The sequence below is a fragment of the Vigna unguiculata genome, chromosome 6, assembly GCF_004118075.2.
Source record: "Vigna unguiculata cultivar IT97K-499-35 chromosome 6, ASM411807v1, whole genome shotgun sequence".
In the NCBI taxonomy this organism is placed as follows: domain Eukaryota; kingdom Viridiplantae; phylum Streptophyta; class Magnoliopsida; order Fabales; family Fabaceae; genus Vigna; species Vigna unguiculata.
In genome coordinates this window covers 11,647,644-11,661,588 of record NC_040284.1, presented here as the reverse complement: position 1 = coordinate 11,661,588, position 13,945 = coordinate 11,647,644, and the positions used below count along the sequence as shown (strand labels likewise).

General features: G+C 34.2%; 2 protein-coding genes across 2 annotated transcripts; one reads left to right on the top strand and one right to left on the bottom strand.

Annotated features, from left to right (window-relative positions):
- The first annotated feature begins 240 nt into the window (after positions 1 to 240).
- LOC114188149 (ABSCISIC ACID-INSENSITIVE 5-like protein 2) lies at positions 241 to 7,229 on the top strand. Its single transcript, XM_028076695.1, has 4 exons — positions 241 to 462; positions 796 to 1,470; positions 1,569 to 1,640; positions 6,631 to 7,229. The coding sequence occupies exons 2-4, from the start codon at positions 808 to 810 to the stop codon at positions 6,709 to 6,711; spliced, it is 816 nt and encodes a 271-aa protein (XP_027932496.1). The 5' UTR covers positions 241 to 462; positions 796 to 807; the 3' UTR covers positions 6,712 to 7,229.
- Positions 7,230 to 11,482: 4,253 nt separating this feature from the next.
- Positions 11,483 to 13,680, bottom strand: LOC114188150 (calmodulin). The gene is made up of 2 exons (XM_028076696.1): positions 13,516 to 13,680; positions 11,483 to 12,253 (listed from the first exon to the last, which is right to left on the bottom strand). Exons 1-2 carry the CDS (start codon positions 13,589 to 13,591, stop codon positions 11,880 to 11,882), a joined length of 450 nt encoding a protein of 149 aa, XP_027932497.1. The 5' UTR covers positions 13,592 to 13,680; the 3' UTR covers positions 11,483 to 11,879.
- Between the last annotated feature and the right edge of the window lie 265 nt (positions 13,681 to 13,945).

Here is a 13,945-nt window from a genome sequence, read left to right as displayed (position 1 = left end):
CTTATAAAAAATTCCATGTCAAATTCATATCATATCACATCTATTTTTTTTATTTTTTTTAACTCATCAAATCATTATTTAAACCTTTTATATTTTATTAAAATATAATTTGGGATAAAAAGAAAATGATTCAAAATAATTCATTAACCAACGTAGTGTGAACGAGGCAAAAGAAGACGAGGATGGTTCCCAATACGAAGCCCTATACGAACCTATCAATGTTTGCCACTTGCCAACATATTTCCACAAAATTCCGAATCACTCCCACATTACATCACAACTTGAGTTTACACCAACTACCCTTTTTTTCCTTTCACTTTTCTTCTCAAATTGTTCCCATTTTCACTCTGATTTACCCCCACCAAATGATGTGTTTCCCTCTCCACTTGCCAACCCCGAACTCATAGGGTCTTTCTACGTGTTCTTTCAGATCATTTTCTCTTTCTCTTGTCCTATTTTCAGGTAAAAGTCTATTTTGTTGATGCTGTCCTTTTGCTGTGATCTTGTGTGATGGTTTTTGATCAAGTGGGGTTGATCATCATTTTTGAATTATAAAGTTTGAGTCTTTATTGTTCCTTTGGTTGAAATCCCGACTCTCTTGCTGTGATGGTGTCTTTCTGGGGACCCCAGATAGGGTGGACTGATGGGATTTTGAAAAAGTTTGGAAATTTGTTTAGGGAAAAGCTTTGGTGAGATGTTTTTGATTGGGATGTAAGTGAGATAGGATCCAAGTGCAATGGTTAATGTTTTCGTTATTTATTTATTTGATTGTTGCTTTGTGGTTACAACTTACAGGTTTGAGTTTGAATGGGGATTCAGACAATGGGATCTCAAGGTAATGGGCAACAGTCTCATTTACAGTCTTCATCTTTGTCTAGGCAAGGCTCATGGTATAATCTTACTCTTGATGAGGTTAATAGTCAATTAGGGGACTTAGGGAAGCCATTGGGGAGCATGAACCTTGACGAGCTTCTTCAAAATGTGTGGACTGCTGAAGCAAGTAAGTCTTCGGTGATAGGTGCGGATAGTGAGAACATGTCGTCCTCTTCCTCGCTTCAGCGGCAGGCCAGCCTTACGCTGGCTCGTGCTTTGAGTGGGAAGACGGTGGATGATGTGTGGAGGGAAATTCAGCAAGGGCAGAAGAAAAGATATGGAGGGGAAGTGAAAACTCAGGAGGGAGAAATGACTTTTGGTGAGACAACCTTGGAAGATTTCTTGGTGCAAGCAGGGCTTTTTGCTGAAGCTTCTATCAGTCCAGCTGTGGGGTTGGATACAATGGATTTCTCAGCAGCTCAAGGTTTCCAGCAGAAAACGGGGTTGTCATCATCCCCTTCTATTGGGAGTTTATCAGACACGAGACCGGGCAGGAAAAGGGATGCTCCTGATGCATATGAGAAAACCCTGGAGAGGAGGTTGAGGAGGAAGATCAAGAATAGGGAATCTGCTGCTCGGTCACGAGCTCGTAAACAGGTCTAACATGTGCTACAAATTTTGCTTTGGTGAATTGAATACATTCTTTTACATGTTGAAAATGTTAGTTTCGACGATATCAACCTTTCATGGTTCAGGCTTACCATAATGAACTGGTTGGCAAGGTTTCCCGTCTCGAAGAAGAAAATGTAAAGCTAAAGAAAGAGAAGGTATCAAACCCCATTCACGTTTTGTTTTTTATTTTTTGTTTCACTCAACGTTCCTTGTATTTGTTGTATAGATGTTTGTATTTTCTTTTATTAGTAAATCTATTGAGTTTATTTGTTGTTTCTTGTGATTAATTGAAAAGTTTAGGATGTGTTGTGTGGATTGAATGTGTTTTGCAACTAAGAGACTATTTGGTGGCCTTGTACTGGATTTTATCATCCTTGGGGAAATGGGAACTTGCAGATTTGTCAAAATTCTAATATTTAAATTTTAATTGAGTATATAATGATATTCGAGATATGAATACATGATCTTCTGTACTTTCAGTTAGTGTTGTTAAATAGCCATTATAGTGCCGCAACAATGCTATAGCATTGCGTTTTTCAACCCCTTCATCCTGGGCAATCTATGAAGGGAGGCTCACTGTAGACAATGGTGTGTTTATATGGTAGAATTTAGGCCGTCTTCCATTGATAACCTTGCTGTCAGTTATTTCTGAGTGTTAAAGTATCTTTCATTTCAATAAATTGGAATTTGAACCTCCCAGGTAACCAGGTTGAGGGTGAAATGTTACTTTAATACCAAGCTAAGTGAGTTGTTAACTTATTACACTGAAAAGGCAGAAACATGAAATTCTTCACAGCAATATAATGACTTCTAGTGGATCATACTTAAGTTACTAAGCCTCTTAAATATATACAATTTATATAATTACAAAAATATAAATCATTGTGTACTACGTTAAAGAATGTACAATTTTATCTTATACTGATATGCACATACTTTCTTTTTGCTTATAATACTTTTGGTATAATATTGAAACACTTGTTCAGTTGTTTGCTATATGTGGGTAAGAACCTCTTGTGCTCTGTTTTGTATTAGCACCTTAAGCTTAAATCCACTTATAGTATTCACAAAACTGCTTCCTTATCTCATGATAAATAAAGAAGTCAGGAATCCACTTATGTAATAAAAAGGATCCCCTGGTATTTTGAGCAGTGGTGTAGTATCAAATCAGTCAGCGTCACTCCTTCCTTTTTGTTGAGTCGTGACGCTTTGGTTACCGGCAAACGCTTCCAAAGGCGATCTGATTGTGACTAATTTCACTAGAATCTGTGCATGTGTCTTTACCCTTTACCTGTTGTAGATGATAATATTAGTCTAATAGTTGAGGTTACATTTTCTATTATTCATTGTGAAACCATTATTGCAAAATACTTTATGTATGATTGTACAAAAAAATTTGGTCGCAATGGGATGTTGATGTACGAAGAGTTTTAGTTGTTGTGACAGGCAATGCCTTGTGTGAAAGGAAGAGATTTCTTTTGTAAGTTGATGTTTATATTTAGAGTTGACAATTGCTGAAATAGTACAGAAAAATGGTCTTAGTCTACATTTTTCTCTATCTTGTTCTTTAATCTTTGAGGAGGCACGTGACAAGTGGTCTAACTTGTCAGATCCCAAAGTAGCATAATGGAAAGTAGAATGAGTGCGTTGGAGAAATGGGCTAGAACAGAGGAAGAAGATTGCAAACTTGAGAACAGACATGATTATGGTAAAATAAGCATACTACTAGACATGAGAGAAATAAAGGAATTGCTTAGTGAATAGAGGAAGAAGATTGCAGACTTAAGAACAAACAGAGTTAAGAACAAACACAAGTCTATGATACATTTCTTTATTCACATTTACTTCGTGGTTCTCACTTCCCAACTTTGTCTTTGGATCAACAGATTTACTTGCTGGTTTGCAGGCTACTTTACCTGTTTTCGGTAGCGCGTCAATAATCTATTTTTCCTGAGATACGAAGGTCCCTTTCTTGGAATGGGCTATACTTCAGTTCCCAAAAATAGTCTTGATTTCAAACTCTTTGGCGAGGCTTTAGCTCAACCTCATATCATCCACATAAGCCAGAATTGTTACTACCCCAGGATGCTTGACAAATATAATGCGGTCCCCTTGGCTTTGTTTATATTTAAGGCTTATCATGACTTTAGTGAATCTTCCAAACCATGCACTGGGTGACTGTTTCAACCCCTATTGTGCTTTTCTCAGCTTACAAACTGGGTTAGCCTTAATCTACCCTATATACCCAGGTGGTAACTCCATATTTATTTCTTCAAGACTCCCATGTAGGTATGCATTCTTTTACATCAAATTGCTGCAAGTTCCAATCATGATTTGCTACCAAAGACAAAATTACTCTAATCATGTTCATTTTTGCAACCGGTGCAAAGGTCTCCAAGTAATCCACTCCATAAGTTTGAGTGAACCCTTCGGCCACCAGGCTACCTTATACCTCCCAATAGTCCCATCAACCTTATATTTTACTATGTAAACCCACTTGCACCTAACGTGTTTTTTTTCAGGTGGTAGAGTGGCTAGTGTTCTAGTACTATTCATCTCCAATGCCTCCATTTCCAAATCCATGGCTTGTTTCCATTTTTTGTTAATTAATGCCTTAGATACAGTAGGTATAGTTGTGGTATTTAGGCATGTGAGAAAGGTTCTATGGGTAGGTGAGAATTTTTTAAAGGTAGATAGTTTGCTAAAGGGTAAGGTGGTTTAGTTCAAGCTCTCGTTCCTTTTTAAGAGCAATTGGGAGATTTAAATTCAAGTCCACCTGTGCAATTGGTTTTACAGAAAGAAGTTCATCATAGTTAGTAGAGTCAGTATTTATAGGGTCAAACATATTTACCTCATATAATGATATAGGGTTGAACTCTTGAACATGAGTAGATCTTGGAATGACCTTTCCTCTTCCTGTGTACACCGTATTTTTTCCAAATTTTGTATCATCATATCTAATATCAGGTCCAGCAGATTCAGACTTTTGACTTGCAGATTTAGGATTTCAATTCATCGCTACTCTTTCCCTCTCAGCTTCAGCATTAGTTATATTACCCTTTCAATTATTTTTGTTCATTTTCTGATCCAAAAGACAAATTTGGGAATATAAAAGACTCATCATCTTCCTATCTTAAACTATCTCCCTAAAGGTGAGGATGGTTAAAATAGTTAAATTGCTCATTAAAGGTGACATCCACACAAATTTTTTAAAAGGAGGATGAAAGCATTTATAACCTTTTTGTATGATAGAGTAACCTATGAAAACGCATTTAACAACCCTTGGGTCTAGTTTTTTCCCTTTGCTGTTTGTGAATATGTACAAATGATACATACCCAAGTATTGTAGGCTGAAGGCTAAGTGTATGAGTTATATGTGGATAGAATGTGTGGAGAACTTCCATTGAACATTTTAATGACAAAGCAGGAGAAGGTATAATTAAATAATTGGAAGTATGGATTCTCACCAAAAATTCTTTTGGAACCTTGTTTTGGAAAAGGAGCGCTCTAGTTTATTATATAGTAAGTGCCCATTTTTTTGTTTAGCAATTTCATTTTGTTGGAGTGTGTAAACACATGAGGATTCATAGATTAAGGAGAAAATGCCTTGTTATCCTTGTACAATCATCAATAAAGGTGAAAAACCATTTAGCCCCTGAAATATTAAGAACATTAGAAGGACCCCACACATCTGTATGAACAAGATGAAAAGGAGAGGTACTGATTTTATTACTCATAGGCAAAGGTACAGATTTGTGTTTTGCTAGCTCACATACCTCAATCGCATGGAGAATATCATATGAAGGGGAGACGATTGTATTACAAGCGAAGGATACTCCTACCAAAGAAATTCCCTGGAAGCCATAAACTTTTGCCAGACACATTCACCAACAGGGGGGCATTCAGGGTTTTTCTGAACATGCAAGACACTCGCAGGTGTGTTGTATTGGAAAGGCATGAAGAGGATATCAGGGATTACTTGGCAGAATGTGAAATTTACCAGGAAAAGCATGAAACACTAACTCAAGAAGGGCTTTTACAACTCTTACCTCTCCCAACCCAATGTGGATAGGCTGACCAGATTCTCACATTTCATAGTATTGAGCCATCCCTGAACAGCTAGCAAAATGGATTCTGTTTTTCTCAAAGAAATAGTTTGACTGCATGGTTTCCCTGCCTCTGTAGTTGTAGACTGGGATCAAGTTTTCTAAAGCAGATTCAAGAAGGAGTTGTTTAAGGAGCAGGAACACAGCTGAAATATAACTCAACTTATCATCCTCAAACTGATGGGTAAACTAAAGTAGTTTACCACTGTTTGGAGACTTATATGAGATGTTTGACAGGAACTAAGCCAAAGCAATAGCCATAATGGTTATGTTGGGCAGATTTTTGGTAATACAAATTACAGTGCCTCTACCAAGATGACTCCTTCCAAGGCTAATATGATCATGAGTCTCCAATACTATTGAAGGGAACTACCATTTCTACCAAGGTTGAGGAAGTAAATTAGCTAGTGCAGCAATGAGATGAATTGTGAGATGAGTTAAGGAGTAATTTGCTGAAAGCCCAAGATCAGGATTGGGTACATGCCAATAAGCATCAAAGAGATGTTACATTTCAGGAAGGAGGTTGGGCTTTTCTTAAGCTACAGCCTTAGATTTCAGCTTTATGTTAGTTATGGACACCGCGGTATTCATGTGTTCATCCTTTTCTTTATAGCTGCTAAATATTCCTATTTTTTCTTTGAAGAAAGTTACTCAAATTTCAATATTTCATGCCATTTTTCTCTCTCACACTAGCAATCTTCTTTTCACTATGGATGATGGTTTTGTACAGATTCATTGCACGCCTAACTTTGGTTGGTAGTGTTGTGCGTTTCCATTAACTTCTGGCTGTCAAAATATCCCTTTGTTTCTCAAAGAAATTTAATTTTCTTTTACAAATTTATTTTACTGATTTATAGCTGTTATTGTTGATTTTATGCCAAGAACATTGTATACTATTCTAAGCATGATGATTTTTAATGCATTATTTTATGATTTCAAATTAGAGAGCTACCATTCTCTGTCAATTGTTACTAGATAATTTCAATATTTTTGCTACAATATGAATCTGATTTCATATTTTGGATTTCCCCTTTAATAGGAATTTGAAGAAAGGTTTACTCCCGATCCATTGCCTGAACCAAAATATCAACTTCAAAGACATAACTCTTCCCCTTTCTGACATCTGCAATGGAGTATTCTGGCTATTCATGTTCTTGATTTGATGAGGACATGTCCAGCATTATAGCACTGCAATGGTCATTGCTGTTGCCACTGCTTTGCATTTTCTCTGGTAAAAGGAGGGTTTGCTCTATATCTATCATTAACTAACTATAGGGTACATACGCAGCAAAGGTTTGATGTTCATAAGCTTTAGCTTTGGTTGGAAACGCTATCAGGAAATATTGGAAGCCAATGAAAATCTGAAAGTTAGTTACCTTTTTGTATAATGGTTATCTGTGTGTATTAGGGTAATTGTTAAGCAGTTAAGTTATTGAAAGGTGACTAGCAAAAAAGCTGAAACTAGGTAAGATAGGTATTGTTAGCAGTTCTGAACTGCAATATTGTATTAGATTACGTTGATATCTGTCTGTAAGTGTTTAGGGAAAAAAAATCAAGATATGAGAATTAGTGTGCTCTATAGAGATAGTTTTCCAGAAAAGATGAAATAACAAAAGAAACGTTTGTTTATTATGTTTTCTAGTGCAGTTTGTCACCATGAACATGTGTTTTATTGTTTGGTTACTACCAAATTTTGGCGAAATAAGCAAACACGCACTGAAATGACTTTGAACAAAATCAAAGTTTCTTCGATGTGACTTTTAATATAGTTATTATGAAAGTCAGCACTTATTATAGATGATGGTTTATGATGAATGATATTGTAATAAAATGCACATTATCAGTACATATATTATTTATTCATTTGGGAATTCGTTCTATTTTTGGTAATAATTCCTTTTATTTTTTCCAAAAGCTTTCCCTCTAAACTACAAAAGAAATCTTGTTAAACTTTGGACTTTATTTGTGGATTGTAGAACATGTTTGTGTTTGTACTATATTTTTCTCTCCTATATTCAAGTCTGACCTTGATGCCTAAAACTGATTTTTTTTTTTTTAATGGAGAGTTTTGTCATTCTGGTGTAGATATCTATTGACTCAACACAGGAGGCCTCAGATAGAACATTGTTGTTTGCCTTGCCAGTTCAAATTATATTCAGCATACTAATTCTGGATATTGAGGGTGAGCTTAGTGCAATTATAAGATCAAAAGTTATAGAAATAAGAACAGATAGGAATAAAGATAAATGTTTAAAGCATTGTTTTTTGAGTTTGAGCACTAATCCAAGAAAACTTCGTGCAATGATAAGGTCAAAAGTTATGGAAATAAGAACGAAAAGGAATCTAGATAAATTTGCAGGATTTTTTTTTTTTTTGAATTGTTTGGAACTAACAGCTCATTTTTAGTAGTTATATAGTTGACGTGAGTTGTATCAAGAGTTCTAGATGCATAGAGATACATGGGACAACTTGTCAATTTTCTACATCAAAACAGCTCTCACAGTATAGTTGGACGCATCACACACAAGTTCAAAAGTTTGTATCCAATCTGGTAACTGGATTATATATGGGTGGCGGTAATCGTGAAAAACTTTCCTGCACTACTCCCCAAAATCAAATGTATCGTCCTTTTGCGGCAGATTGGAAAGAAGTTTTCTGAAAATTTTTATGAACTACCTATGAAAACCTGTGTAGCCAAGAAAAAAACGAACTTATTTTACATAAGAGAGGTAAGACAATTGAGTAATAACATCAATTTTGGTTGGATCAACCTCAATAATACCTTTTTAAAAATGATATGTACAAAAATCCAACTCTCTTCTACCATAAAGTGAAATTCTTTTAAATGAAGAATAAGATTGATTTCGACACAACTTTCCAAAACTTTAGAAAGATTATCTTAACATTCATGAAAGCTTATTTTACCTTCTTGGAACACATCTTAGTCTAAACAACAAATTTAAGTACAATAATCAACTAAGAAAGCTAAGCTTAGTGAGTCATGAAAACGCACTCATCAATTATCCTCTAACAAGGCTTAACAAGTTGATTTTAGCACACAATTATATTCAAAACTTATTTTACCCCATTCAGACAAATTCCAATTAAAACATATTTAAAGACAATTAAATTTCAAGAAAGATGGAATTAAGTCAAATATGAATTACATAAAACATACTCATCATAAGTTCATCTATAAGATAATACAAACATTAGACACTTCCTGAATCAGATGATTATGGCAAAGCATATATTAAATGTGTTTAACATTCTTTTTTTTTTTTTCTCTTGAATTATCTTTTTTAGTCTTCCAACTCACTTTGAATTAAGCTTAGGATCTTAGCTTCTCTTTATCATTAGGAAATCTCCAATTCAATCATGTTTGTATTATACATAAAACATTAAATAATTCAAAATTGGATCATCTATAAACAACTTATGAGTTTGATTTCACTTCAGCTACATAAAGCACTTGCTCACAAAAAAATCTATGTAGTTATATAATATCATTAAAATTTAACACATAATTTATCAAGTCGTTTAGACAAATTTCATAAAACTTAACTCTCTAATTGGACACTTCTAGGTGCATATCATTTGTACAAGACTTAAAAAGTTGATTTTAGCATATATTTTCATTTAAAATTCATTTTAATAAATCCTTGTTAAAAGAATATATTTAAACACAATTATTATTCAATAAAACTAGGATTGAATTATGTATGGTGTATAAAATGCACTTATCAAAATATAATTAGAATCTCACTCTTATACATTTTAGAACGAATGAGAGTCTTAAATAATTAATTTATGTTTGTTTAGTTAATTCAATATCTATTTAGAAATTAGATAAATGATAATCATAAAAAATATAACTATGAAAGGGCCGGAAAATCAACCTCTCTTATATATCGTTATCTTTGTATTGTCTTTTGCAATTCCCCTATTATTGTTTTTTCATCCTTTCAACCTTACTATAAATTCTTATAAGTGTTATTTTGGTAAAATTTATATTGAATTTGTAGAGAAATGACTTGAGTTGATTAACTCTATCCAAATTCATTTTGAATAGACCATGTGTTCTACTCTACTTAGTAATTAATTACCTTTGAAAACTAGTTTTTTTTTTTTTTTGTAGGATATGTAAAAGAAATGAAAGAACTGGTCCAAAATCATTTTTAAGATAAGAAACATGTAAGAAAAAAATGTAGAAAGAAAATATAAAAGCACAGAGAAACACTTAAAATAATTCTCACCGATCTTGAAGTGACATTTATTTAACATTTTAAAAAAAGACGAAATAATTAAATTTACTTAATTACACGTTAAGAAAAGATTGATCAAAATTAACCAGTCAAATTCTATGACATTGGGGAAACTTTTTTGTCCATATTAATTATATAGAATTGTCAAATTAACCAGTCAAATTTTATTAATCGAAGACTCCAAGTGTTGAATATTATATCGGATCCTATTTTACTCGGCTTTCAATTTTAGAAAAAAATTCTGTTGATTGAACTAGTCTATCAATCAAATCAAAACACTTAGATTCTGTGTGGCTATCATTTACACCAGATGCTAACTCCTTTTGCTTCCTAAGTCGGTACCAAAATATATGAGATGCAATCCACTTTATTCGCGTTCTTTAATTTTTGTAAGGAATTGTTTTGTTTTCATTCTAGATATTTGTTTTTCTTTTGACCACTTTTCACCGCCCACAAGCTTTAAACAACCCATGTTGCCACCTTTATTCCTTCAGGCCAGATCCCCAATTATTTGCTAGTTACTGTGACGGGACTAAAAAAAGTTCAAAGAGAACGCAAAATGAAAAAGAGGCACAAGTCATTACAATCCAATTTAGTTTCTCTCCTCTGTGTTGTTTTAAAATATTTGATGATGTATTTTTAATGCTACCAGAAAATAACTCATACACGGCGAAAAAAATATCTACTAAGATGACTTGTAAGTTGTAGTGAGTATTTAAACTCTCGACGGATTACAAAGAAAAGGGCTAAAAGCGTCACAGAATTTTTTAGTATTTGTATGTATCCGTTTACTTATGGTCATGAGTAATGACACAAAACAGTAAAAGACATAAGTTATATGATGAATTAATTTTTATTTGCAATTTAGATAAAACTGATAAAACAAATGGTTGAAATTTTGATGAAAGCAAAGCAATGTCCCTTTTGCTCCAATTAATTGGCTAACAGGAACGAGATCTGAGCAAAACATTGAATTTTATTTTATAAAAGTTAGGACCTCTGTAAAAGTGATGATGTCAAGGTTCACTGAACAATGCCTCACTAAAGACAAAGCCTTATTCAACGCACCATTTATAATCATTAAGTAAATGTTTGAAATTTGAGATTTGCATGTGATATGAACATGAGTTAAGGTATCATGTATCCCAAAAACAAATATTTTTCTGAAAAAACACTTGATATTTACTAAAAAACGAAAAGTTTTTGCCAAAATAAAATATTAAAACAGAACTAGAAATAGAGTCCCTATTTCCTTCACGTGTCCTCTCCTCCTTTCTCTCCACACTCATGCCAGTCTCTTAAAAAAAAAGATGAAAACTGTCAATTTCTACCTTGTTTATCATTAAAACACTTACTGTGAACTTCAATTTTTAAAATATATTTTCCTGTACTAAAGCTACTTCATAAAAATAATGTTTTTCGCTCAGGCATTGGAGATTAATATATATATATATATATATATATATATATATATATATATATATATATATATACATATATATAGTCTCCACAGCTCAGACAATAGTTCTGTAACTGCATCAGTAACTTAAAACTCGGAGAAAGAAGGCAGTGCCACATTTTGCAATTTAAACTGAAAGCAGATTTCATTGAATTGAAAAGATCATAGAAACAATAACATGGCAGAAGATATAAATATTAACAGCATTAGCCACCCACATGTAAAAAACACAAACTGCATCCAATTGTTCTAGGTTTCATAATAATAGCCAAAAAAAGATGAAAATGGAGTAACAAAGCATGGTGAGACACAGCTAAAGGAAGCTACTAAAACAAGGGATAGAGCAAACAAGTAGGATACTAAGAAACGAGGGACAGAGGAAACAAGTAAGGATACTAAGGAGCAGTAGTACCAATTAAAGCAAACAAGAAAATAGACACTCAACTAACAAAAGCTAATAATCCCAAATGAAGATGGACCTAGTGGAAATAGAATTCCCAACAAAACTTATCTGCCCTATCCCTCTTGTATGCTTTTCAAATTTTGGTTATGGTTGATTTGTCCTCACTTGGCCATCATCACTTTGACAAACTCCTCATAGTTGATCTGCCCATCGCCATCAACATCAGCCTCGCGAATCATCTCATCAACCTCCTCGTCGGTCAGCTTCTCCCCCAGATTTGTCATAACATGGCGGAGCTCAGCAGCAGAGATAAAACCATTCTGATCCTTGTCGAACACACGGAATGCTTCCTTAAGCTCCTCCTCTGAATCAGTGTCTTTCATCTTGCGAGCCATCAGGTTCAGGAATTCTGGGAAATCGATGGTTCCGTTGCCATCAGCATCAACCTCATTTATCATGTCCTGCAGCTCTGCCTCAGTTGGGTTTTGCCCAAGTGACCGCATTACAGTCCCAAGTTCCTTGGTGGTAATGCAACCTAAACCACATTACAAAACTGTTCAACAGAAATATGACTCATTCAAACCCACAAGAGAAATGCAGGTCAAAGTTTTCAAAACATGAAGGAATAAAAAACACAAATCACGTTATACTGGAAGTAAAGTTTCAGAAGAAAAATATAATTTGAAGCACGTACAACAACGGAAAGTGAAGAACATTATACAGTATCATACACATCCTAGATATTTGGTAACAATTTTCCAAAGAAATGATTAATTAACAATTCGGACAAGAGTATCCATGGTAGTAGGGTTTGCCTATCAACTGAGACACTCATAGCAGAAACATGCATAGAATCTAGACAGAATGAAATACATAGTTAAAAACCAAAAATCTAGCCAAACAAGAATATCTAGCTAAACAAATGATCCAAATATCCGAGTTCATCCCATAAATATGCACATGCTTCACTAACACTGCTTACTTCAGTTGCCAAAACAAACCCGTATTCTTAGTATTTACAAAGGACAAACTTACACATTTCTGAATCTACATATCACATAAGACTCCTACGGAAAAAACAGATCCATAATATAAAATACAGATGTTTTCCCAAAACGATAAGCACAATCATACACAAGTTAAAATGCTAAATCCCGTATTCTAATTCTAATCAGACACAAACAAGACTTGTCATCAACAACCCAATAGGATGACACCAACAGATCCACCAACCAAAACGGTCCAACAAGCTAACATTCTATTCTCAGACACCACAAAAAACATAAATCGCCAAATTTAACACAACAAACTGCCACCCTTCCCAATTCAACTTTGCAAATCACAATCCACATCACCAATTTCCACATCTACGAAAACCATTCCGATTTCCCACACGTGCAACAAACAACAAAAAGCAAACCCCAGTTCAAAATCCAAAATCGCTAAAAATCCATTTCCAATCCCAGGATCCAAATCCACCCACACCCGGAATCATAACTCCACACAAAACAAAACTTCATTAACAAACAAAAAACCACGAGAATCGTAAAAATTTCCACATCAACATCCAAAAGGTCAAACAAAACCGGAACCCTATATCACCAAGTATAAGTGTCATACAAATTCAATCCCCCCACCCCCAATCTACCAAAAATATCAAAATTTGCACACACAAAAAACACAAACATGCCCCCAAGAACAAACGAATTGCGGAAAGCAGATCTGGGAAAGAGGGAAAAAAGAGAGAGAAGAGAGAGAAAAAAGAAAAAAGACAGAGAGGGATCTGAGGAGAGAGACCATCGCCATCCTTGTCGAAGAGGCTGAAGGCCTCCTTGAACTCGGCGATCTGGTCGTCGGTGAGCTGGTCGGCCATTGGAGCAGAGAGAGGGGCGTTTGGGAGGCGAGAAAGTGAGGGAAAATGAGAGAGAAGGAAAATGAATGTGGAATACAAAAACAAGAGGAATGGGGTATATATATAAAATAAAATAAAAAATTATATTTAATATATTCATTTAATATATATTCCTTACACCTTCCTCTCAAGCTATGGTCCCAAACTCTCTGTGCCATTTAATGTTAAATTCTGTCACTTTTCAAAGTCATGATCTTAAAATTTTAAATTAAAAAAATTAGTTTACTTGTATATTTTATTATTTAATTGTGAAAAAAATTCTATTTTATTTTCCCTACATTTTATTGATTCATTCAAAATATCTTACTAATTTCT